This window comes from Gavialis gangeticus, unplaced genomic scaffold, assembly GCF_001723915.1.
Source record: "Gavialis gangeticus isolate Ggan-Ray unplaced genomic scaffold, GavGan_comp1, whole genome shotgun sequence".
NCBI classification, from domain to species: Eukaryota; Metazoa; Chordata; order Crocodylia; family Gavialidae; genus Gavialis; species Gavialis gangeticus.
Window position 1 is genome coordinate 28,983,844 of NW_017729031.1, and position 26,543 is coordinate 29,010,386.

Below are 26,543 nucleotides of genomic sequence, written 5' to 3' on the forward strand. Positions count from 1 at the left end.
CTGTGACTTGAGACTGTTGCTGCTGATTTTCTCATCTGGCACCACTGAGAACAGTCCAGCTCCATCCTTTTTTGACACCCCCCCCCGCCCCCTTGCAGGGCGTTGAAGGCTGCTGTTAAATTCCCGCTCAGTCTTCTCTTGTCCAAGCTAAATAATCCCAGTTCTTTCAGCCTCTCCTCAAGACATGTGCCCCAGCCCCCAAACCATTTTGACTGCTGTCTGCTGGACTCGCTCCATTTTGTCCACATCCTTTCTGTAGTGGGAGGGTCCAAACTGAACACGTGACTCCAGATTTGGCCTCACCAGTGCAGAATAGAGAAGAAGAATCACTTCCCTTGCCCTGCTGGCTGCACTCCTACTAATGCAGCCTAGAATGCCATTAGCCTTCATTGCAACAAGGGCACATGTTCAGCTTATTGTCTATTGTAACCCGTAAGTCCCTTTATGCAGAGCTGCTGCTTAGCCAACTGGTCCCCAGCCTGTACTAGTGCACGGGATTGTTCCATCCTAAATGCAGGACTTTGCCCTTCTTATTGAACCTTATGAGCTTTCTTTTGGTCCAGTCCTCCAATTTGTCAAAGTCTTTCTGAATCCTAGCCCTACCCTCCAGTGTATCTACTATACCTGCCAGATTGGTTCTGAGGGTGCACTCCATCCCATCTTCCCAGTTGTTGATGAAGATATTGAACAAAACTGGCCCCAGGACCAACCCCTTGGGCAGTCCATACTGGTCGCCAACTAGATTACTACCCTCTGAGCCTGATGATCCAGCCAGTTTCCTATCCACCTTTATAGTCTATTCATCCAACTTGTACTTCCTTAGCTTGCCCGCAAGAATGTTGTGGGAGACCTGGCTAAAGTCCTTGCTTGTGGGGAAAAGCCTTGCTAAAGTCAAGGTAGATCACATCCAGTGCTCTCCCTGCATCCAAAGAGCCAGTCATCTCATCATAGAAGGCAATCGGGTTGGGCATGACCTGCCCTTGGTGAATCCATGCTGACTGTTCCTAATTACCACCTTCTCCTTCAAGTGCATATTGGATTGCCATTCTCTTTAAGAAATGATAAATGCATTTTAAATTCAAACACTAAGCACAGTCCAGGAGAGAGTAGTTTATTAGGTATTACAATTGTCATTTATTTTTAAGAGGGTCTTTTCCCCCCAAAAAATGAAATTACACCAGCAGTTTATAAATTTAGCATATTTAGTTGCTTATATATTAAAGTCATATTTGAGATACATTGTTTAAACTTTAAATTGCTGTAAAATATTAATCTTAAATAACTTCATTGGAGTTTGGTTTAAGGAGTACAAAGAAGTACCCAAGATACAAATCCCATGATTGCACTTTGCAGTTTCCCCTTTTTAAAATGATCTAACAAATTTTTCTGAAAAAGATTAAAAACTGATCATGTTTTTTCAAAGCTACAGAAGAGAGGCTTTTTGGTTTTGTTTCTCTTTTCACACAGTTCCCACTGACATGAAGATATGCCTACATTGCAGTGTAATGTAGAGACACCTGAGCTGGCTTTTAAAAGGTCTTAGAAGCTGCCTAGTTCTGGCAGAAAGGAGCTTTGTGCAGGCTAATTGACTGTGCTTCTTGGCAGACTGCAATGGAGATATACTGTGGTTCTCCTGGCCAGCTTTACGGTAGTAGCTATAAACACATTGCTGGAGAGGCAAAGCTTGATATCTAAACCTGAAGCAAAGTGCACCATGGCAGCAGCTGCATATGACTGAGCAGACTCTTCAGGCCTATGTGACAGGAGCTTTAAGGGTGTGAAAATGAGCCCTGGTTCATCCAGGGGTAAATTTTGACACTGCTAGAGCAGGAGTTAAACTGTTTTGGGGGCTGTATTACACCTCTACAGCTTTTTCAAACTGGGACAGTTTGTATGCCCACAATTTTTAACCCATTTGCTTGTCCGTGGCCTTGAGATTCTGATTCCTTGCTTAGCTCATGAATGCCAAAGGTGTAACTGTTGTAGTAAAATGCAAAGGAGAATCTCTCAAATATGAAAAATTCTGCGAGCTTTCAGAACAATACATCTGTCAATGTACCAAAATGTCATACTTCCAACATGGCATTTTGAAAATTGGGCACAAGCATTGTGTTGCAAAACAAAATTATGCTCTCTCAAAATACACCTGCCAGAGAGGTTAGAGAATACAAAAGCATGCCCCCATTCACTTCAGAGATCACTTGGAAACCTGAGAAACCTCAAATTAGCGAAGTTAGCCACATACACTAATAAACCAGCGCTTACAAACTGAATGGATAACTTTGAAACCTGCCTGCCATCACCACCATGAAAATATTTTTTACACATGTCTAAGCTTCAGAAGCGAATATAGATATTTTACTCTTCAGGATTGCAGCGTGTGTGATGACAATGGCTAGCATTATCTCTAGGAGACCCTGCTATTGTAGGTTGCTCTGGGTGAAGTGTGGGATTGGACTGGCCTATAGAAGAAACTTGTCCAGGGTTGAAATGCAGCATGGTCCGGCACCAGTGTAATCCTATAGGCATTGTTTGTGCGTCTGTAGCGGTTAGTCCATGTGTTTACAGTTATCAAGTATCAGAGGATTTAACCTATTTGGCCAATCAGTGTTATTGGAGCCAGGGTACATCAGGGCATGCACCCCAATAATCTCTCAACTTTTTACTGTCTTAACTAAGCTTAGTTCCTAGCTTCCTAATTGTCAAAAACTCTTGAAGCTTAACACAGATGCATTTTGTAGAGTCATTTGGTGCTTCCAAAAATCTTTGTGCTGCAAGCAAAGGAATTAATGAGAATCCCTCACTAGAGACTTCAAAGCTTCGGAGGTACTCTTACCTTCATTATTTAAATTGCTTTGTTTACTTATCTAGTGAACAGTCTGTTTATATTAACAGTATTTTAACAACAGTTTTGGAGCTTTATATTAGGAAACTAAAGTCAGGAATCCTCTGAACACGCTGCATCTGAAACGCAGGGCTTTTTCTGGGGAGAAAGTCCAATGCTTACTCATTTAACAGCCTTAAGAGGTAGTCATTAAAAAAAAAAGTTAGTTAATCTTGATTCATTTTCTGAGTGTTTTTCTTCAAACCACCTGCATTTCCAACTGTCTTGATATCTGAAATGGTAGTGGACAAAGTGATGAGATGCATGAGAACTAGACTCAACTTGGGTGTGGCAGATGAGCATGGACCTACTTTTCAGTTAATAAGGAGGAATTCTAGGAATAATTCAGAAAAATCCAACCCAAGTCAAACACTTAAGATTAGTAAATTCTACTGTTAGTCTCCTGCTTCCTTGGAGATAACATTTAAAAAAAAATCAACCCATATATTTCACTCCGAAAGAGAGAAGAGGTTGCTTTGTGCACAAACGTCTCCAAATGACTTACTTGGCTGCTTTATTTACTGCTGAGTGAGAGAAACCCTGAAAAGACGAATACACAACCAGATGAACAATACACAAATCCTTTACATGTGTTCTGGGTGATTCTGCAGACACGAGATGAATTCCTGGACCAACCTACCCTCATAGCAGGTCTGATAGACACTTGCAAACAATGGAAACCTAAGAAGAGGATGGGGAGAGTTAAAAAAAAGTTTTTAGAGTTAATTTAAGAGACTCATAGATTATGTTTCAATAGAACATACAAGTTCAGAAAATGTATGGACTTTGACTCATTTATTATGCAAAAAAAAAAGGATGGAAGTTCTTAGCTCTGCATGTTGTTTTGCTACGGTTCTTTTTTTTTAAATCTCCCTTTATACAGGTTGGGTGGATCTTTTCTTCTACAAGGCTGCACTAACGATTGACTGGAGATCTACACGTGGGAGTGAAGCGTGGTCCCAAGAAAATAAAATTGGAGCAATTTAGGATGGTATTTTAAGACTGTTCATTTCTTGGGGATGGAAAGTGGTATGTCTATTTAGATCCAATGTTTAGCAAAACTGTAGGGCGAAGAGTTGTCTTGAAACTGCCCAACAGTTTCAATTAAAGGCTGAGAAAACTTGTACTTGAGCATCCTTCTCCCAAGCAAAGAAGAGGCAAGTCTGAATATTTTGAAGGTAAGATCAAGCAGAAATAAACCGTTAATACTTTTCTTACTGTAGCATTTAGAAAGATTTTATTTCCCTTTGCAAGCTGCCTTGAAAATTAATGATTGTACAGCTGCAAGCAGAATTGGTTTGGACCAAGTGTGTAATTTACCATACGATTAAAGGGATGCCGTCAGGTCGCTTTCGGTCCAACATTTAGATTATTTCAAAACAAGTCTCTCAGAAATCGAAAACCAAATAAATCTGCCTTAGTACAATTCTAATGGAAGAGTTTTTAAACATGCATCCTCTTTGCAGAGTTTGCTTGTCAGCTATTTCAGCATTGTGCTGTTGCAACAGAACTTGGAAACAAGTTCCTGCGCTGATGTTTTCACTGTGCAAGTTGAGGAAAGGCAACAGGTAATTTTAATTCACATTCTTTCACTTACATAACATCCAAAACCTGTTTAAAATTACTTTTGTATCCGACTACGGTTCCTTTGTGCCATTATAATACTAAAAAGCAGGGTTTCATAATTCAGTACACAAGCATATTTTGTTCGTGTATCATAATATGACAGAATATACTCATTACTGTTCGTTCTGTGGATGCTTTTGGTGTAAAGTGTACTGGTGACATCACCAGAGCATGAAATCCTATTTATTTACAAATCGGGTATCAAAGACACTACTATCCCTCAGGCCATTTTCCCAAGGGGACCATTGCGTGAAATACTGAATTTTGACGCATCGTTGAGCCAACATTTATGTTAATGCTGTCCACCTTCAACATACTGATTTTGGTATGAATTGTGCCTTGATGTGGACATCAGCCCTGATGGAAATGGACAGATCATGTACTTCACAGGGACTATTCATGTGAACTCCTAACTTTGTTGGCCAACATCATTTGTCACCCCCTCAGTCTATCATTTGGATATTTAAAGATCAACCTACTTACTTATCAACCATGTTTTTCTGTTTCAGAACCTTGTACACTTCAGCTGAAGTCTGAGGACCTTGTAGTTTTTGTCCATTCAGCATCTCCTTTTCCAACTCCTCGATAGACTACAAGAAGAGAGGGTGATCACTACAACAGCATGAAAAGCAGCTGCATAACTGAAGCCAGGTACACTCAAGATGGAGGGGCTCTAACAATGTAAAGCTTACCCCTGTTTTGCACTTCTGTCATAGACCAAATGCTTAATGAACAGAAGGTAGCAGGGAAGCTTGCACAGAAGTAACTCAGCATATTCTATAAACTGGGCTTTGATAGGAAGGAAGCAACAATCTAATTTGCTGTGCAAATGGAAAAGATTTTCATTTGCTCTTAAGCCAAGATGCTGTTGTCTCTTCCAGCTTCTAATGATCTTTGTTCTGCCCAAAGCTTCCAATCTTTGGGAAGCACCTGGAAAAACATGCTATGCTTTTTTCTCCGCGTCCGTCTGTAATTGGCAAAGGGAGCCCTGCAGCTAGGTTTATCTATCATCAAGAAGACAGAACACTAATGACATCTACATAATATGCTTCGTGATTTATTAGCACATTAATTTATGATGTCTCCTTACTTTTCCAGTGCGTACAAAGGCTTCTGCTACTTTCCTGTTGCGTCCCCCGTAGCATGTCGTGATTAGATCAGCAACCCCACAGCTCTCCAGAAAAGTAGCTATTGACACAGAGCCCCTGCAGAACAGCTTTGCAAAAGCTACCATTTCCATTAGGCCCAGACGAATCACTGCTGCCTTGGTATTATCGCCAAAATTCAATCCATCGCAGAACCCGGCTCCTACAGCTACTATGTTCTGCAATCAGTTTAATAGAAAATATACAGAAGAGAGAGAAACCATTAGGCATGTAGTTCTCCAACATCTGCTGATTGTAAGTGAACTCTGCCTTAAATTTGCACGTCCTTAATGATTCTGAGTATGCTTAATGCCCAATTATTCTCAAACATTAGGCAGCTAGACTTTTAAGAGCTAAAAACCCCCCACCCTTTTCCACTGTTATTTCCAGGTGTAAGAGTGTGGAAGTAGCTTGTTTTAAACCAGCTACTTGTTTTATTTTGGGTGCATGCAATTAATATTTTCCCTTTGCTGCCAATCCCAGATCCAGCACCCTTCTGTTTATAAGGCTGTTGCCTTCAATTAGCTCTTTCTTGGGTTTCCCCCTTCCAACATAATCTATAAACAAGCATTGGTACTATAGTCTCATGCTGCTTTAGAGCAAAGTTGGCAGATTCCTGCAGAAGGTGGAGTAATGTTTACCCACCCATCAAAGAAAATTAGTGTGGATCTTAATAAAAAACAGTATCCCCCATTTCTGATTCAGAGATGTAGTTCCCCGTGTGACAGTAATAGGGTCTTTGGTGCTGCTACCCCCAAGCGTGGTGTCCTCATATTTGCACACTCCAGTTCTGCTCTCAGCAAAGTCAATGCTAAAACTCTTATTTCAAGGAAAGCAGAACTAGAGCCTTTTCCTCAAAAATTACTCCAGTGTGTGGCTGGAAAGCCTATAGGGTACATGTATGTGCATATGAACAGGCAATGTGCTTCCAGGTAAATCTCTCAGAGCCAGTTCTGCTCTTGTCAAAAATGTTGCTTGTCAAGGTAAGTTGAGTGTTAACATGATTGACTGAGTTGTATGCAAGTTTAAAGTCCACTGCTCAGCACAAACTTAACTTCAGTGTGTTTTGTTTCTAGTGAGGTTGCATGCAAAGCTCCCACTTGAGAGAGGAGTCCCATTACTGCTGGGACGCAAGCGGCCCCCAGAACTTGGTCTCAGGGTAATCTATTTTATAAGGTGCTACCTGAACCTTGGACAAAGATATTTGATTAAATAGGTCCGTTATCCTGTGACCTCTTAAAACAATCAAGCTCCCAGGTGAAGAAAAGTCTAACTTGAATCCTATGTATGGCCCTGGCTTGAACAAAGCAGATGCATTCCTTTATAATTTATATTAAAACAGCACCTAGTGATAAGGGTTATGCTCTACTGGGGGCTGTTTGTACACAGGGTAAGTCCCGTGCCTAAAACTGACAAGAAAATATGATGGACTCAGTTCTGCCCTCAGAGGCAGGTGGTATGCCTGCAGTAGCAAAGTATGGTTGGGATTTGTTTTGAAGTCCCTTACCAACCTTGGTACTCTACATACATACTTATAAAATAGAAATAGCTACAGACATCATATGCTGGACAACTGGCAGCCTAGGCTACCAAAGAGCTTCATGGCAGAAGCAAGACTGGACCATGCAGCCTCCATCTGAGGGTAGAATTCAGCCTTAATACAATGCATTTGGTTAGGAAGTACTAACTTTTAAGGCTCCACAGATCTCCACTGTATCACAGTCATCCACCACGGCAATCCTGAAATTTGGGGTTTGCATTAATTCTTTAAAGATCTGTCCGTGCTTTTCATTTTTGCACCCTGCAAAAGGAAAGATGAAAGTTGCATGTTTCTTGCTCCACAGGTTACAGGGTGAAGAAAATGTCTATGGTTAAAAAAATACAGAGGAAAGGGAATAGGGATGGTTTGGGGCAGGGGCATTAAACCACGTAATTGGACACTAGTATGGGGGGATTTATTAAGTAAAAGCAGTTCTCACAGCTGATGGCCAGTAACAGTGCATGAGTTGAATACTTGACCAACAATACACTTGGAGAGGTTAATGGCAGATGGCCTCCAAAACCATGTGTGCCCAAGACTTGCCCTTGTATCACTGCAGCTTTGTCAAATGTTGTTTTTCTGGTCTAATCCCTTAAGGAGACAACTTGGCGCTGCCTTGCTCAAATATGCCTTCAGCTCCTGCAGCCCCACCCAGCCCAGTGCTGGGTGAAATTCCTGAGCTCTGACTCTAGCTTGGCTACTGCTTCATAGTTAGAGCACAAATGAGTCACTTAAATCCTCCAGGCAGTCTGCTAAGAGGCTATATTCAGATCATATTTGCACATGGCTCTAAAAATGTAAACATTGCTAAGTATTAACCTATAGGGGCAAATGCTTGATGCCAAATGCATTCTCACTTGAGGGGAGACCCTAAGACCAGGATGTTCAGTGTTTGCACTTCTGCAGTAATGTCATATTACCAGCCATACAAAGGTCATGTGTAGCCTCATTAAAACACTCGAATTTGGCACAGAGATAAGGGCTGGCTGGCCCTGAATAGCAGTCCTGTTGAAGGCCTCCATTGCTTCAAGGAGCTTCATTAAATTCTGCAAGGATCTTTGAATGGTGCTTTTACCCAGTTTTTAGACAACTGGACTGGATTTTATTTCCAGCAGTGCTCTGCACGACAAATCATCAGCTGCCATTCACACATCCTGGTGCAATTTCTAGGCATTCAGTGTCTCTGACAATCAAGCCCTATGTTCTCAAATAAAATCTGCCCTGGGCTCAGTGGTCTTGTAACTTCCCTTCACATCCAGGCTGATATCTGCACCCTCTTTTTTTCCAGCTTGTCAGTGTGTGTGATTCTTGGTGACGGGATCTCTGACCTGCATGGATTCCAAAGGGTGGAAACTCTTTGAGAGGGGACCAGAAACAAGGGGCAAACTCTTCTGTATGGTCCTTCTCAAACCTAGAGTTCAAACTTAAGCAAGGTAAGGATAAACTGTCCCCATACAATGAATGTTTCTCAGTGAATGTTCCTAATGGTCTAATTACACCCTCTGAGAGCAGAAGCTGATAGGATGGTGGATATTTTGCTCTTTCTACCATAGTGTGGGCATAAAATGTTCAAAGATTTGTACAGACCACTGGGAAGAGACAATCAAGTTGCCCAATGTTGCGCATGCCGGTTAGATTCCCATAACAGATTCTGTAAGTCATTATTAAAACTTTCTAAGTAAGCTCAGACCCAACGCTCCACCACACCTTGTGCTCAACAAGCAGCTTGAGGGGGAGGGAGGAACAGTATTATAACTTCAGTTACAAAGAGGTAGGACACTGAAAACATTTTCAGCTTGGGGAATGGTGCACCTTCAATACACATAGAGCTTGTACTTTCCAGTCCAGGATATCAACATTGTATGGGCTTAGTAAGATCTCTCTGGCATTAATAGGAATCTCTTTATTCCTGTAGGAGCAAATTGAGCTCTAACTTTAATGGAAGGGAATAACAAATTGCTGCCAATATAAGAATGTGCAGTCATTTGGGTGTGACCTGACATCCGCTGAAGTAGATAGAAATACTGCCATTTCCTTTGGGGAAGGGATCAGATATGTTTGCACATGCTGGTATGCCTACAGCTAGAACTGTCAAAGCTTCTCCTGTTTCCAGTACAGGTTATGCTCTGATCCTCTCTGCAGACACTGGGCTATGTCTCTGCCAGGGATTTCACGCTAGAAATGACTGCTCACGGTAGAAGGTATTTGGAGCTCCGCGGCTGTAACTCTCCCTGAATGGTACTTACCGATGGTGGTTTCACAGAACTTTTCATCAGCCACTTCACTGGCTATGTTGGCCCCCATGAGCACGCTGACTTCTATTTTCAGCTTCTCTCGAATGATGTCAGATATCAGCTTCAGGCCTTCAGGGCCCTCATCCACCCCCTGCATAAAAGGTAACATTTGATGTCAGATTGTTGGATAAGAAAAATGGTAGTGATGGGGTATCTGTGTAAGAAATGTAGCTCCTTTGCCTGTGTATGGTGGTACTGGGAGTCATTTAGATGAAAGGACCAGGCCCTGTCTTCATGGCAATGTTAGAGTGCTGCTTCTAACCCAAGACGCATGTAGATGCAAATCACTAGCTTGTATTAGGTGATGCTTTATACTTGAGCTGGCTGGCCTGGCCTTTTGGGGTCAGGGTATTGCTGACATTCAGGATGATGCCCTGGGGACACGACTGATGCTCTGTGCTGTTAATACAAATGCTCTGCTGTTCTCCCATTGCTTTCAATGTCACTGCTGTCGCTCCTGGAAGAAACTTGAGCTAACACTGCAGTAACAAAGACCAACCCTCATGTTCAGGCTACTGGCACAAGGCTCTACTTTGCAATGCTGACTTCTTTCCTTTCTGTGTTAACCTTTGCTACCAAGGATCCATAGCTCTAAAATAATTAAGCCTTCAAGTACTGCGTTTCACTGTTCTTGTGCAAGATTTGTGTGAATTTACAGGCAAGACTGAAAGTTACCACTCAGTTACTTCATGAGCTGTTCTGCACTGATGGCTGTGCACTAGTGGTGTATTCTGAACAGTGAAAACCTGGGTCATGTATCAGCTGGCACCTGACAGTCTACCTGGGTAGGAAATAACTTTCTGTGACTTAGTAATTCTATTATGTGGGACATCTACTGAGAGATCAGGTTAGTAACAAAGAGAAAGTTGATTCCTGTCTCCAGAAAGCAAAGGCAGCCTTTGCCAAACACCTAAGCAAACCCTGAGGCAACCAATGTCTTCATGCAGTTTAAGCTTTGCAAGGCTGGGTTTCCTTCTATTTTGCTTCCTGCGTGTGAAAGCTGGACACTGTCCAGGTAACATTTTGGGTATTTGGAAAAAGTCTGCCAGCAATCCTTAGGGGACCCTTGGACACGTTCCTGGGAATCCAATGGTGAGGGGCAGCAATGGTTGCAGTGCTGAAACGCTGATGGTGAAGGTGCTGGGCTGTTGGGTGGACTGGATCGTGTGTGTGAGCAACAAAGCACACGACTAAGCCCCCTTTGGAGAAACTGGCAAGGTCCGTGGCAGACCTACTGCAGCTGTGCCTTGTTCAGAGCACGGTGCCACCTGGCTGCTGGTAGACAAGCAATGCCATGTGAGGATCAAAGAGGGGCTTGACTTCTTCTGGCAGCAAAGCAGTGCTGATCTGGAAGGAAAGCACAGTAGGCTGCAGGAGAGAGTGGCAGGAGCCACTGGCCACACCTCTGCCCTTGAATTGCAGGCAGCAGTGCAAGCAAGGAGGTTAAAGCTTCTTGTTGCAAGTTGGCCAAGTGAGTTATGTGCATGCATTGCACTGCGGAGGATTGAGCAATGTCTCTCTCATCACACTGAGACAGCTGGATTGATTAACTAGCTTTTGCCTTTGCTGGGCCAGCCCCAAGTCTCAGGGACTGGGAACCACGACGTCCTATGAAAGGGGAGACTGCACCTTTTTCACATGAGACCCGAGGAAGGGCAGTGCATGCTCAAAAGCTTGTTTAACTTCTCTCCCAGCTATGCACATAGTCCAATAAAAGATATCACAAAAGAACCCTGGCCTCATTTCACATCAGGAAGTATGCCAGGCTGCAGCACTGCTTCTCGCAGGAGAATTTTTCAAAGAAAAAAATGCTGCAGAACCGTAGGTCTGAAGACTAATTGTATTTCTTTCAACTTGTGTCTTTTGATTGATATTTTCTATAGCACAATCCAAAGTAGACACCCTGGAATGAAAAGCATGTAGTTTTGCCTCCAGCTTTTAGTTTGGATTTTTCTCTCCCTTTTTTAAAATAACCTCATCTCAGATTTCTTTAGCTTTTAATAAAGATCCTCCAATAAATCCCAAATGCACATCACTTCAGTTCTACAAAACCAGTTATAGACACAATCATGCAGTTTGCATGCTGCCATGAGCAGTCTTGGGAGGAGAGAATTTATGTAATATATATTCAGCCTGCTTTACACCTGTAGCAATTCCAGTTGGGAATAACTGCATTTATCCTTGGTTAAGGATTAGAGTTTTTGGCCCCAAGGCTTACACCAAGCATACTTATTTCTTCACGGCAGACTGAAGCTGGTAGGGACCACAAGTTACCTTGATCAAGGAAATTCCAAATGCTCCTGGTTTTATGTGAGCCACAATCTGGTCACAAATTCGTGAAATGAACTGGTGGGGTAAAACAAATATCAGAATATCCGCCCCAGTTGCTGCTTCTACTGTGTCTGGTACAGCTACCTAGGACAAAAGTGATAAAACAAATGAACCTGCTCTTATTTCTGCAGAACAATCACACACCCAATTCACCACATAAGGCTGTTAAAACACACACCCTTTAATTAACAAATGGTAAGTTTTAATACCACCAGTCACTGCATTTCATCTCAAAATGCCCATAAAGGCAGCCCCTCCTGTCTTTGTAAAAAATCTCACCCCATGCCAAACCTCGTGGAGACGACTGGGGAAAATGATACAACCTTTACTTGTGTTACCTTCCTGGGGGCCCCTTTCAGGCCCAAGGCCCTCCATTTAAGATGTCGTGTTTTTTCGCACACTATACACCTCCCGAATAAAACAAGCACCGTGTTTTGGGAAAGCAGAATGAAGAAAAAAAAAATACGTTTCCAGTTCCTGGTTGTGTGGAGCAGGGGCAGAGTCTACTCTTCAGCTCACTTGCCTTCTCTTTCCTACTCAGACAAGAGCTCAAATTTTAACTCTCTCGCACTCCCAAATTGCTCAGCCAAAAGCCACTGCCAATTTGGTAGTGGCCGTGGGAGTTAAAACTCCAGTTATGACACTGAGGGGTAGATCTGCCCCAGCTGCCTGCTGTCCAAGAGACAAGTGACAGCCATTGAAGCATCACTGCTTCCATTCCAGCACATAAAACTGCTTCCCTGCTAAAGGCATGCAGTTAATTTTGGGGGGGAAGTTGCATGTGGCATGTGAGTAAGTATGGCAGGCATGTGCCCCTTGTGCTGCAGGCCCACTGGAGCCGTGCTGTGAAGCAGTGGGGAACTAGCGTGGAGATCAGGTGATCCTGTGATTGCCTCGGTTTCATGGCAGGGCCCCAGGGCCACATCATGAAGGTAAAGCAAGGGTAGGCTACCCCCAGCACAGGTGCCAGAGCATGGCACGTGAAGGCATTTTGCTTGGCACGTGTGCTTCAGGGCAGACAGTGGGGAAGAGCCTGGGGCTGCATTGCCACAACAAGGATCGGGCCCCTCGCGGCTCCCCTGCCATCCACCCCCGGCACGCCAACATCTTGCAAGTCAAGGCTGCGGTGTTCTTGGCACCCTGCCCAAAAACAATGCCGACCCCTGGGGTAGAGAGTTACTTCCTTTACCTTGGTGTCAGAAAGAAACTCCACGAAGGGATCCCTTGCACTTTGGCCTAATATTTAGAAAATGAATACAAACATGCCTTGGAGCTGGCAGGCTCTATCCTGCCCCAAGCCTTATCTAACCCCAGCTGGAACAATAACAAAACCAGGGGATAGGAGGGAAACAGCAGCTGAATGTGACTGCTGCCGTTATCAGTAGCTTCCCTTGTAATCGGAGACAATGTCCCCCTAGAAGTGGGAACTTCCATCTGAGCAGAAACAAGAGGACAGCACTTTCAGTTCTCCATAATCCCGGTGTCCGGCACTCTCTGCACTGGTTCCTTCAGAGCCGATTTTGCATTTGTTTAAGAAACAACAACAGATCACGCCCCAGTGCCTCGTGACACAGGGATCGGGAGTGAAACATGCAGTTAGCTATTCCACCCAGTCCAGTCCTTCAAAACCTGGTAATGGAAATACTGGTTACGTTAAGCTACTGAAATGAAGTTAGCCACGTGAACCTTTTTCCTGCAGTACCAGTTTGAGATGAACAGGGATGCTTCTAACCTAAGGTCTGAAGACCTACTCAGCTTCTACAAACATGCCTGGGCCATAAAACCCAGGAGGGGCAGTGGCCAGAGGGCCAGTGGGAAGGCTCCTGCTGAACTGGCATCTAGCTTGTTAGAAGGCTTGGGTGGGTGGTGCAGGTAGCTCCTGAACTCCCCCTGTCCTTGTTCACCTCCTCGGCTCCTCTCCTTCGGTACAGCAGCAGGGCTCATATTTGGGCCATCAGGTTCGCCATCTCCTTGGGGCTGTTGTGAATACATGCATTCCTGTGGGACGTGCATTTGCTTTACCCCCTGGGGAGGAAACATACCCCTGTTCTGGGACCAGGCAGCAATGAGCAAGCATGAAGCTGGATCTCAGTGCAGAGGCTGTGAGCTGCAGGAACAAATATGGCTGGGCGCATGAAAACAAGATGGACTTCTAGTTACTTGCACCCCTACAGGGCAGGGTTCAAAAATGCTGTCAGGCAGCTTATTCTGCTCAAGGCAAGGCTGCACTGTGGGATTGCAAATGGAGGACTGCGCATAAGGGCACGAGTACACGTGCATTGACACTGTCACTGTGCTAACATCATTGTGCCACAGGGAATGGGGAGCTTATGCCACTCTGAAGTGAGGGAGATGTTTGCTAGAAAAAGAGCTGGTCGACAGGAGCCTGGCAGCCAGATCCTGTTCTACCTATTGGTTACCTAAATGTGACCCTGTTCCAACCCATTCAAATCCCAGAAAAAGCCTGAATGCATTTACTTTCGTAATGCACCGCCATCTAGAAGCAAGTCAGGAAAAGAAGTGAAGGGGAAGATGCACCCAATGTTTCCATTAACAGTTTTTCAAGGCCTTGCACTAGGTGGAATAAGCTTTTGGGCACCAAAACGCACTTCGGTGGCTGATAGTTGGAATACGATCTAGCCCTAAATATGAACAAGGTACTTTTGCCTGGTCCAGCTTTCTAGTTCAGGAAGGGGGAGGCTGATACACAGATAAGAATAAAACACTGTGCTTGAGGGTTGTTTTCCATTTGTTTGACTTCAGTTCTCTAGATGCCGGACTAAGAAGAACTAATCCACATTCCAGCTTCAAGTCATGTGAGTAAAAGCGCGTTGTTAGAGTACTAAATTTAGAAAAGCTAACCACTCTGCACATGACAGATTTCTTTTCTTGCAATGTATAAACTCCCTATTGCGCAAATTCAAAGCTACTCTGGAAATGCAGCAGTAGTTTCCTTACTTCCCACAACACTGTTTTTTGGCACGTTCCCAAACACGCAAAATGGTACCTTGCTTGCTTTAAATCAAACAGCTATAAATTAGTATATTTCCTTAAGTTTACACAGCTATCCATAATCTTGTACAATTACACATTTCAACAAGCCATAAAAAGGAAACAGCTTTTGCTGGTTTTTGCGTAACTGCCTTCCGAATTGAAATGCCTCCATTTTTCTAGCCTGAGCTCATGCTTATAATGACAGCGGTGCTTTTCCTACTGTTGCATACGAGGCCTGTAAGCTCTTCCATTGAACTCTGACCTAGAAAGGGAAGGGAGAATTACAACAGCCTTTCGTGTAGACCAAATCCAACAGCAGAGGTCTATAATTGCTGATTTACAGCAGGCAAACATGTAGCTCTGGACATTTTTGCCTATAATTTTTGCAATGGCAGATCCCCTGTAATTGCTGATTTACAGCAGGCAAACGTAGCTCCTCTGCATACCTGTCCTCAGTACAGCTAAATGTTTGAATGTCCAGTAGATGAGATGTGTAGGAGAGGCAAATAATGGGTAAAATTCAGAAACGAGGAAAATAGTGGAGTAAATTAGGCAGCAAATAAATATAATTAGCCCTTTCCTACTCTGAATGCCAAGTATTTATTATGAGGTAGGTAAGTCTGCAGTTAAGGTTTGCACTTAAAGCAGGACTGAAGTCCCTCTGGGTCATTTACTTGTAAATGATCAAAGGAAGTGGACTTCAATTGTAGGGAGTAAGATCCCAACAAGGGAATCTAGCTGGCCTTCATGCAATCTGTCCTCCAGTCACTACAGCCGTCTCCACTTCAATGTTGCTTTTGAAAAAGCCAACCCAGGATTGTGAAAGCCTGGTTCTAGCTCCACCGTCCGTTTAGTGGTTTATTTAGCTTACCACATTATGAGGTAACTTGTGTCCTGGGAGGTATTTCACATTTTCATGGTCTTTGTTTATGATTTCGGTGAGTTTCTTTCCATTTATGATCTCTTCAAAGACCCACATCTTCACAATAGGATCAAATCGGTTGGACCGCTGGACATTTTTGCCTATAATTTTTGCAATGGCAGATCCCCTGTAAAACAAAAAGTACCATCAGGAGGGTTCTGTATATTAGCTCTGGAATAATCTTCCTAAGGCAGTGGTTTTCAACCAGGGTGCCACTAGATCTTTTATGGGTGTTGCAGGGTGCTGTGCAAAATGATCACTGTCAGGTGAGCAAGCATCTGTGCGTGGATTCACAAGATCAACCCGTGAGATTTCAAACAGGAATCCAGCGTGCCAAGAGCATTGGGACCTGTGTGGTCCGAGTTCTTTGCAACGGAGGAATTACTCTATTAGTTTTCCAAAGTCAAAAACCGAGCAGAAGCTGAGAGCTGGCGTTTTCTGAGGAACGCCCCGAGTCTAACAAGGTTGATGAATCCTCCGACTGCAAGCAAAACCTGCATTGAGCACACGCAGCTTACAAGAGATGTGTGTTACACAAATTATAGCCATGTTTATGTGCTTGCTAACTTGAAAAAGGAGGTTAAGTCATTACCCTCAGGGAAGAATATACCCGCTACAGATGTACAGAAAATGTATCCAGAAATCCAGGGTAACTTCAAAGGCCACTGAGTAGAAGGCAAAATGTAGCATCAGATAGGAGGAAAAATAACATATGGGACTGATTTTTGTCAGCGGTACTGAGCAACCACTGACCCTAACAAATTCAAATCAGTGCTTACAGCTTTTCAGTTCCCACAGCTGATGCATCTGGGTCTGAACACAGAATATACAATACTCTTTTTTTTTCTCCTCTCCTTATTTACTTCTAAAATGGCGAAAGAAAAAAATATAAATTGGCCTACCCAGTCTAGAAGGTGCTGGTGAGTAGTTTCAGTTCACACAACCCCTGCATGTCTCATTTGAATGTATCAGACTTTTCTATCGGTAATGGAATAGGCACGCATCAGGGAGGGCTGTCCTTGGGGACGCTCTGCTCTAAGGGAACACTTGTCCAATTTAAAATGCTCTTTGTTTAAGTCTATGCCTATTTTACAAAGGAGACCAGAGATGGTAAAAGTCTGAAAAAATGTTAGCTACCTAATTTTACTTGTTGCCATTTATGCTGTATCTCTAGGGTAAGAGGAAAGCACGTAAACCAGGGGCGGGCAATTTTTTTGGAGGGAGGGATGCTTACTGAGTTTTGGCAAGCCATCTAGGCCTGCGTGACAGGCAGCCAGGGCCAGATAAATATTAATTTTCTAAATTTTTTAGGGGCCCCATGGGCTGGATAGAATGGCCTGGCAGGCTGCATCTAGCCCCCGGGCCGCATTACACCCACCCCTGATGTAAACAGTGACATTCCCTGGCTTCATTTTCCTTGTGTACCAGCACAGTGCTGTAAGGTTCGATTTATGACCCTAGTAGTAAAATATTTAAATAAAGCAAAAAATCTAGGTGGCTTATGAAAGGCGAGCATGAATATATTGGTTACATTTTTTAGCTCAATTTGATCTTTAAAGACCTGGCTAGACTACAAATACAGAGTCAGCGTGCCTGGTTACTGATCCAGTTGTGAGACTGTTGCACTTAAGAGCCTGACCAGGACTTAATTTTGTTACTTGCTTTCAGTAGTTGATCCAGGATTAAATCCAATTAGGTCTATCTGTGCTGTATTTTGTAACTGCTTTGTAAATGGGTGAAAGGAAAACCATGTTGTAACTGTCTCCCTTGTCTTCAGTAGATTATGACATGATGGGCTTGCACAAGGCCAATTGCTAATAAGCAATAAAATAATTTAAGAGCAGGTTGGACAGATACTTGTCTGAGATGATTTAGTCAGAGATGATCCCGCCTAGAGGCTAGACTGCATGACCACATGAGGTCCCTTCCAGCTCCGTTTTCCCATTATCTTAGTCCTTATTCATATAGAAATCCTACTGAGGCCAATGTGTATTTTGCCTACGAGTTAAGTGCAGGGACAATGTTATACCCAGCTACTCAACACCTCTAGCCGGTGTTGTGAAGCTTTCAAGTCCCTTAGAAATGAAAAGCACTTAGGTAGATATTTAAGAGAGGGGGAAATCTTCAGCTAAGGACCATAAGCAGGACATAAGAGCTGTACCACTTCCAATCACTACGTTTGCTGTTTGTTGTCTATCTCCCATCCAAATGGGAGACGCAAAAGGAGGTGTGATTGTTTAACAGGGGAAGTCTGGGGATGAGCAGTAGAAAGAAAAGGGAATGGGCTTGTGCCTGGGACATGACATATGGATCTTCCTGTTCTATTGCAGATCCCCTTCGTGATCTTGGGTATGTGATTCAGTCTCTCATTTCCCCCATCTCTAAAATGGGGATAACAAGCCCTCTCCCCTTTTCCAATCTTGTTTCTTTTAGACCAGGAGTGGGCAAAATGCGGCCTGCGGGCCGGATGCGGCCCACCAGGCCATTCCATCCAGCCCACAGGACCCCTAAAAAATTAGAAAATTAATTTTTATCTGCCCCTGGCTGCCTGTCATGTGGCCCTTGATGGCTTGCCAAAACTCAGTAAGCGGCCTTCTGCCCAAAATAATTGCCCGCCCCTGTTTTAGACTGTAAACTCTTTAGGGCTAGAAATGTCTCCTACTGCATGCGAGGAGGGGCTTGGCTTTCAGTCGGAGCCTCTAGGCACTGCTGTAATATAAGAAGTTGGCCTGATTTTTCATAGGTGCTAAATAGCCATAACCAACCCCAAACTACTGCATTATAATGGCATGCTGCTGATATTGCCATCACCACCAAAATGGTCCTTCAGGTACTGTGGGAAAAAAAAAATGAACAGAAACTGCTTGTTCTGGTCTATGCTTTCCAACCTCCCAAAAGCGGGACCATAAGGCTAGACTCTGCACCTTTTATTTTTATGTGGAAAGATGAAGAGTCTAGCATTATGGTCCCACTCTTAAAGCTTTCAAGGGGCTGGCAGCTTTGAGTCTGTCCCTTCAGAGTTGTTGTAGTTGATGGGTGCTCAAATGTTGCTGGAGAGATTTTGACACGGACAGGGTTGTGACGCAAGGGAATCAAGGTCTCCAAAGTCATTATTTTGAATCGTTTATTGGATGGTTAGCAGGCAGCAGGGAAAGATCCTTAACAGGAAACACAAGAAAACTCGCAGTCACATAGCTCAAAAACCAATGCTCCATTTAACCGAATGTGTTTGAAATTCACAGTCATCACTCACCAGCCTCAGAAAAGGAACTGCTTTATGTGCAAAACCGGTCTTCAACAGACCACACAAGCTTGGCACAGCAGGTTCACTAATGCAAACAAAACCAAGGCCACTCCCTTAGAAAACCTTTACCTACTTCATTCTCCAAAGGTCAGCTAATCAACGATCAGTCCAAACCAGATTAGCTAACTTTTGATTAGATAACTTTTAAAGGAAAACCCAAAACCTAACATATTAAAAAATCACCAACGGCTTTTTATCAAATTTGGTTCGTCTCACTTTGAAATAATATGCTTATTATCCCAGAATAAGCATCTCCATCTGAGACACTTGAGAGTTATAATTATATCAGCTTCATAAAAACAACCTCCTACATAGCCAACTTTGGGAGGAAGATGTATATCTCACATAGTGCATGAAAGTAAAAATGTATAAAGGCATTTGCTTATCAAAGTATTAAAATGTATATAGGCATCTCAATGGAAGACATTTGCTTATCTGTTAATGGGAATGGAAGGCATTGCACCTCTTGCAGGATCAGATTTTGTGATCCTGTAATTTAGAAACTTATTCACATTGTAAAACCGAGGAGCAGAGCCATCACCCTACCGCTCTTTTGCCTTGCTGGCAGCTACGGACATATGGCTTGGCAGTTGATTTACATAATCAAATTGGGGGCAAAGCTGCTGACAACATTAACGTACTAAAAGTCATCGTGACCCACTGAGTTTCTGCAGCTAGCAGCAGCTGGTGAGACATCGTGCTATGAGTCAGCTTGGGCTGCTGTGGCTCACTACAGATGTTTGAACTGTTACCTAAATCCTCTGATAAAGGCAGTAGATGACTCCAAAACTGAACGCTGGGCTGAGAACTGCATTCTTATTCATTATTGGTAAGTTCTTTGTGCCTCGTGTTACTCGGTTTTGTTTAAACAGTGAACAAAAATATAGTCTGTGCCCCACAGAGGTAACAACTTAAGTATAAGGCAATAAGCAGATGGATACAGATAACCTGAGGGGTACACGGGAACAGTAGGCACATTGACCCACTGAGACTGTCACCAAAAAATAAACCCCAACCACTCACAAATCCACCAAGGCAGTGAGGAGCTACTTTTTGGAAGTAGTCTCAAAAACACTGCAAACTCAATGCAGATGTTGCTTGACATGGCCTGAACCAGAAGAAAAGCAAGAGCTTAAAATCTACTGAAGTTTGAAGAAAAAGAAACATGGGCAGATCTAGCATTCTGCAAGCAGGGGGTGCAGATGGCGAGATGAATCACTACATATAAAACAACACATATTTTTCTCCAGTTAAAAATAAACTAGAAGCTTTACTAATATGTTAAGGGCCTTGGGCTGTATTATTCCGTTCAAGATCGAAGCAAAAACAAATATAACGTAACTGGAATCAGTTTAAAAACAGTCAGCCTGGCTGTGAAATAGGAGCTTCGTTACCAGGAGCAGCTCAAAGACAGCAGAATTGCAGAACAAAAGCGAGCCTGATTGATGGAACATGAAGATCATTAAAAAGAAGAGAGAGTTGTTGACACCTGTAAAATGAAGAGTTTACAAGGGAACAGGGAGATTATAATGAACTGTGAAATCAGTTGAACCCCTCAGCACTGCCTGCCTAGAAATGCTGTTGCCACTGCCAGGCAGTTATTTCTAAACTTTGGGTGGAGCAGAAATCAAAGTGGGGTGCAAGTTCACCAGTGCACCCTCTCCGTGGATCTGTCCCTGAAAAGACCTATTGGTTTCAGTGGGCACATCTACATGTGCATTAGTATACCTTTTCTAATGTGCATTAAATCTGATACCTCCAATGGTAAATGAATGTTCATTAGGATGCACTAATGAGCAGTAGCGCATTTGCACGCTTTTTTAGTGATGCTTAATGCACAGTAGACAATTTTACTGTGTATTAGCATAATGTCATGGTTTTTTACATGGCGCTTTAATGCACAGTAAAATAATCTACTACACATTAAAGCTCACATGTAGATGCACCCAGTGAGATCAGGACTAGGGTCAAAGCGCTTTATAGATCAGCGTGTGTTTCCATTTCCACACCCATCAGACTCAAGAATGGAAACAGAGGAATGACCCAGGTACACTTGCAAGATGGCAACCAAAATGCAGCAGAGAGCAGATGGGACTTTAACACGGCACTCACTGAAGGATGTGTGTTCCCTGTTACTTAAATCTGCAGGTGCTTCTGCTTGAGGGGAATGGTTTTCCAGAACAGGTGCTGACGTGGCTTCTGGGAAATGCAAATATAGTTTTAAATCTCCTTGCAGCCATGGCCTTGCATGAGGCCTGCACTAATGTTAGTCCTAGCTCCTTCTGCAAGAAGCACACATGGGCCAAGCTGCCCCTTTGGTCTCCTCTTCAGCCAGGAAAGGAATGAGTCTTTGAGAACCCTGTATGTCCAGATTGTGCAAGCACTGAGACCCTTCAGTTCACGCTCCACGAAAGAGGTGCACAGCATGTTGGAGGAGTGGGCCCTAAAATACATTGATAATACTTAGATCATTGGGCTTTCATCTAAGTCTTAGAGCAGTGTCTACAGGCAAGTTAATAGCATTAGCTCTGTTTTACAGATGAAGAACAGTGGGCACAGACAAGCAAAGTGACTTCCCTGGAGCCACAGAGTGAATTAATAGCAGATCTGGGGATGTAATCCCTGGTTCTTGCCTTTCACTGGCCACCCTAACCAGAATCTGGAGTGAGCAATGGGCACAGTGATACACTCACACCTGCACTGCAAAGACAGTATTGGGATAATGATTTGGATGGTCTAGACCAGGAGCTGAATCCCTAAGAGTAAAAAGTGTATATGCATAAGTGCATAGTGTAATTGGGACTGTACTGTGGGGGGTTCAAATTTCAGCCGGTCAAGGGTTACATTTTGAAAAAGTGCCTGTTGTCCTGTCTTTAAAGATGACTCAGTTGTGCTGGACTGGTTGTTTTGGTGACAGTCCAAAGACCACACAGGAATCAAGATTTGTGTGGCATTATCTTTTACTGGACCAACTATGTTGTTGTGAGAGCTGTCAGAGAAGCTTTCAGGCAGAAAATGCCTTTCCTGTGGTCTGGGAAAGAAGAGTACACTCTCAGCCTAACTAAATGCCAGGCAAAACAGTGACCTGTTTAACTCTATTTATGAAAAACTAACTTGTTCAGAAAGGCATGCAGATTTGTGAATGACAACCTATTTCATCAGATGCTGTCACCTACATGTGTGCCCTTCTGAACTAGGGTGCCACCTTACCCTGCCTTCTGCTTGATTTCAGAGTAACACGGCTACCTACCTCCCTCTGTTTGGAAGTGAAAATGGTCTCAAGTCAGGAGAGGAGGAGAGTAAGCCTGTGGGGCAAAGGAGACTTGGGCATTTAGAAACCTAAACCCTCCTGATTGAAAATAATCTTGATGATTGTGATGATCTTCCGAGGTCCCTTCCAGCCCTAATATCTATAAAATCTATGAAAAATCTGATTAGACAGCTTTAAGGGGACAATGTTCCTTTCAAAGAGAGATGCCAGCTAAGGTGTAGCTAAAAGAAAGTGCCTTTCAATAGCGCCCAAGCTGGATAAGAGCTCATAGACCTGCACGTGCATACGCAGGCCCAGTGCTCTGCAAAACATGGTTTCAAGGCCCAGTGCAAACAGGACCTTTGAGAACAGACTTTCTTCCTTAGCAACAGGGTGGGAAAGGCGGAGACAGTTCAAACAATGACAGTATAATTATATTATAGTCACTGCTGTTGTTGTTATTGTTATAACCAACATGAATGAATAGGGAACTTGTACCGTCATTGTATTTTCTCTGCCTTCACCATCCTACTGCTAAGGAGAAAGTTAGAGTAATAAATATTTATATCTTGCCCTCCCCCAAAAAAGCTTAGGGTGGTTTATTATGAAAAGCAGAGAAATTATAAAAACATCAACATATAAATCAAGACCCCCACCCTCCAACAATACCACTCCTGCTGCAGGCTTACCCAGATAAACAAAAAAAAAAAAGTTGGGGAGTCATCTCAGATTTTAGACCTGTTTCCCAGGGCTGAAGTGTTTCCACAGCATCCAGCCCTTTTCTGGGGGCATCAGAGGAGCCTGGACTTCCCTTTGAAGATGGGAACAGGTGGGTGCTGTGGGGACTAAGAAAAAAGCTTGATGCACCTGTGCAATGCTTTTATTTGAGTTGCAGATAGGAACTCAGTTCAAATGGTCTCACCCCATAACTTCCTAAGTCTGTGCTCCTAATTACAATGAGTTGGAGTTAGGACTAGGTCCTAGGAGAAAGCTCAGGCCTCTTGGTGTTTACTCTGGAACTAATGCAGGCCATTTAAAATATAAATGCTGACTACCCACTCATCATTTTTGCAGAAGCACATGATTAGTGCATGACAAGTTGGGCAGAATACAGATGTATAGTACTCCACTTTATTTCCAGATCTGATCCCTGATCTCAAATTTGTCCCTTTCTAGAATAGGACTTCTTGAAACTAGAGCCAGCAGCCAGGGCACTTTTAGGTCTCACAGTTTGGAAAACAAGTGCTGTATTACTAACTCAGCCACTACAGACAAGAGAGAAAACAACCCTGTAGACTAGTGTTTCTCAACCTTTTTAGACTCAACGCACCCCTGGATAGACTTGGGGCACCCCTCAGAAAATGCTAGTTCTTAGTTTTCACTTGCTTTCTTTTTTACCTCAGAAAAATAATAGAGCAATTCTTCCGTTGCAAAAAACTTAGAAAGATCGCAGCAGGTCCGAATGTTTTAACACTGTAGATTCCTATTTGAAAGTTCTAGTTTTATCTGTGAATCATACTTGCACGCCTAACAATGCTAATGTGTGTAGCACCCTGGAAAGGATCTCAAGGCACCCCAGTGTGGCATCCTGGTTGGGAATCGCTGTTATAGATGGCCTGTGCTAAGCCCTCAGTGGCTGTAGTGCAAATCTAGTGACTTAAAGGCAGAGAGGTGTACTTATTTACACCAGTGTGAAGATGTAGCGGGGTGCAGAATTCCCACTGGAGCTGATGAAAATCTGTCTCGTGGCTGTAGGCTGGGGATGCTCAGGATCTCTTCCAGCATGAGGAACATTCCTGTTTGCTACAGAACCATGCTTCAGCCAGGGACAGAGTAAGTCATTAACCAAAGCTGCCAGGACAGCAGAGGACCCAGATATCCCCTTGGCCAACTGCGTGTGCTATGTTTCAGGCAGAGATAATGGGACAAAATATTGAGGACGGGGAAATTTCACCTGCATTCAGGGTAGTTTGTTACATTAAAAAGTTACGAGAACAGCAGTAGCTGTGTAGACCCTCTGGGCTGGCAGCTGTTTTTGGACTGGATGGAATGAACTCTTTGAAGGCCACGTATGCAGCCCATGCCCAGGACACAAACACAGTCCCTGTGCGGAGCTGTTTGTTGCAGCAGCATTTCTGTTCCTTGTAACCCTCCCCACCCTTGCACCACCTGACCATGTCCAGATGAGCGTGGCTATGCAGTGTGTGGCACCACAGACCCGTCTGTGGTGATACACACCACGCATTAAGGTGTTCCCCGCACTGTTGCAGTGCAGGGGGTTGTTTTGATCCTGGGAGATCCTGGGGTCAAAAAACCTAAGCGGAAAAATGGGGCAGCACAGGTGGCAGCAGGGCACATCACCCAAAACTGGAGCCTGGCCGGTTACAGCTATGCTCTGCCAGCTGGCCAGGCTCCCAGCTGCAGGAGTGCCATGGCTGCAGCTTCCTTGGCTCCCAAAACTGTAGGTAAGGGTGTTGGGGTCAGCCTTCCCTACCCCACCCGGAGTAACCTGCCACATAGCAGAGCTCACGGGTACAGGCGTTCCATGGGGACAAGTCATAGTTGCGCAAGGTGTGCCACTGCTTCTTGCCCCTGGACAAACAAACTGTGTTTGTGTGGACGTGGCCCCCGAGTCCCAGGTTCAGAGCATTCGCTTCCTGCCTTTAGGTACTGATATACATTTTCCATGCACTGCCAAATATTGATCACCTGAACCTGATTTTCATTTTATGGTGGGAGCGGCAGGAAGCCCTCAGGGCTGTCTGTAAGTCTGCCACTGACTCTGCAAATGACTTTGGGCAAATCGCTTAACCTCCCTGTCCACAGGAATTTACTTGCCTCTTCAAAGCTTTGGGATTTATACGTGAAAGTGCTGTTCAGTGGGAAGACAAATAAGCACAGTCTAATCAGCCACATGCCCAATCTACCTCGTGGCCAGTGAAGCACATGGTTGTTAACCAGAAGGCAAAAAAATCCTCATCATCCACTTTGACAGCCCCCTCCCATCTGCACCAAATCAAAATCAACACGTTTTGGCACCCGGCTCCGTAACCTTGTTGACACCGTGCTTTAAAACGTAACGTCTGTTCGTGGTCTTCCATTTTCTGCTGTGCTTGGGGAGGTTACGGATGAGCTGCACGGTGTGATCATTGAGAAAGGATGAGTATCAAGTAGTGTGCCTGTTTAGCTTTCTGCTCCATTTGTTCTAACAGGCCCCTGATGTTTCATATTTCTGTTGTTTTTTTTCTCCATCCTTTATGGCTCTCTGGTAGGCAGGCAAGCTCAGAGGCATGCATCTGCCTGGTCTGTAAATTCTCCATATTACCTACCACTGCGGCTACAAGTGAGGAGTTCTGGCTCCCAGCGCTGACACCCTAGGAGTGAAGATAAGCAGCAGCTCCTTGCACGTCCAGTTGTGTATCATGTATAATGTAGCCCAGAGGCAGACAAGCCTAGCCGTCCTCAGTGCTGCACGAGCCTCTGATGTATGACAGCGTCTGCCACAGACAGCTTATCGTCTAAGACACAACTTGCGGAGGAGACTAGCTGGAAGGCCAGGGAAGGGCTGATAATGAATAGGTCCCTGGCAGGGATCTCGTGCTATCATGAGGCAGGCTTCAGGGCCAGGGGGGTTTTGGCCTCATAACTGAGGGCTAGTCAAATAACCACCCTGTTTTCCAGGGTGGTGGGGCCCATGCTCCCAGTTCGCTGGCACCCGAAGTTTCTCAGGCCCCTGGAGCTGGATACCGGCAGACGTTATGGACCTGTTGCCGGGTCCCGAGCACCCACGTTCGTCCGCTGCAACAGCGGTTAGCACATTCAGGGCCTCTCACCTGTGGCAGGATCAGGCGCCTCTTGCCCACAGGTTTTGCATCTCAAAACCCAAATAGGGACCCAGGGGCGATTCGGCCACCAGGTTTTCCACACCCCCCTCTGCCTGCCTGGCAGGGCTGTGCTGTCACCCAGGGAGAGCGCCTGCCTCGGGGGAGGGACCCGGGTCTGTGCCAGCCTGGATGGGGCAAAGGAGCAGGAATGACCCCCCTGCCTCCTGCCTCCTTTTTTGGCAGGCGGGCGCGGCGCTGCAGCGGATCCCGACAACAGGTGCCCGCCCGGGCCCGGCCGCACTCACCAGTTCCCGGAGCCGATGATGCAGACTCTGACGGGCGGCATGGTCCCGGCGCGGCGCGGCGCGGCCCTGCGTGCAGACAGCCCGGGCGCAGCGGCAGCGGCAGCGGCAGCGGCAGCAGCACCCG

General features: G+C 44.5%; 1 protein-coding gene across 1 annotated transcript; it reads right to left on the reverse strand.

Annotated features, from left to right (window-relative positions):
* Positions 1–1,090: 1,090 nt before the first annotated feature.
* On the reverse strand, positions 1,091–26,523 carry LOC109301396 (glycerol-3-phosphate dehydrogenase [NAD(+)], cytoplasmic-like). Its single transcript, XM_019522552.1, has 8 exons — positions 26,420–26,523; positions 15,686–15,863; positions 11,764–11,904; positions 9,442–9,580; positions 7,344–7,456; positions 5,601–5,834; positions 4,994–5,100; positions 1,091–3,565 (listed from the first exon to the last, which is right to left on the reverse strand). Exons 1-8 carry the CDS (start codon positions 26,458–26,460, stop codon positions 3,469–3,471), a joined length of 1,050 nt encoding a protein of 349 aa, XP_019378097.1. The 5' UTR covers positions 26,461–26,523; the 3' UTR covers positions 1,091–3,468.
* Positions 26,524–26,543: the final 20 nt, after the last annotated feature.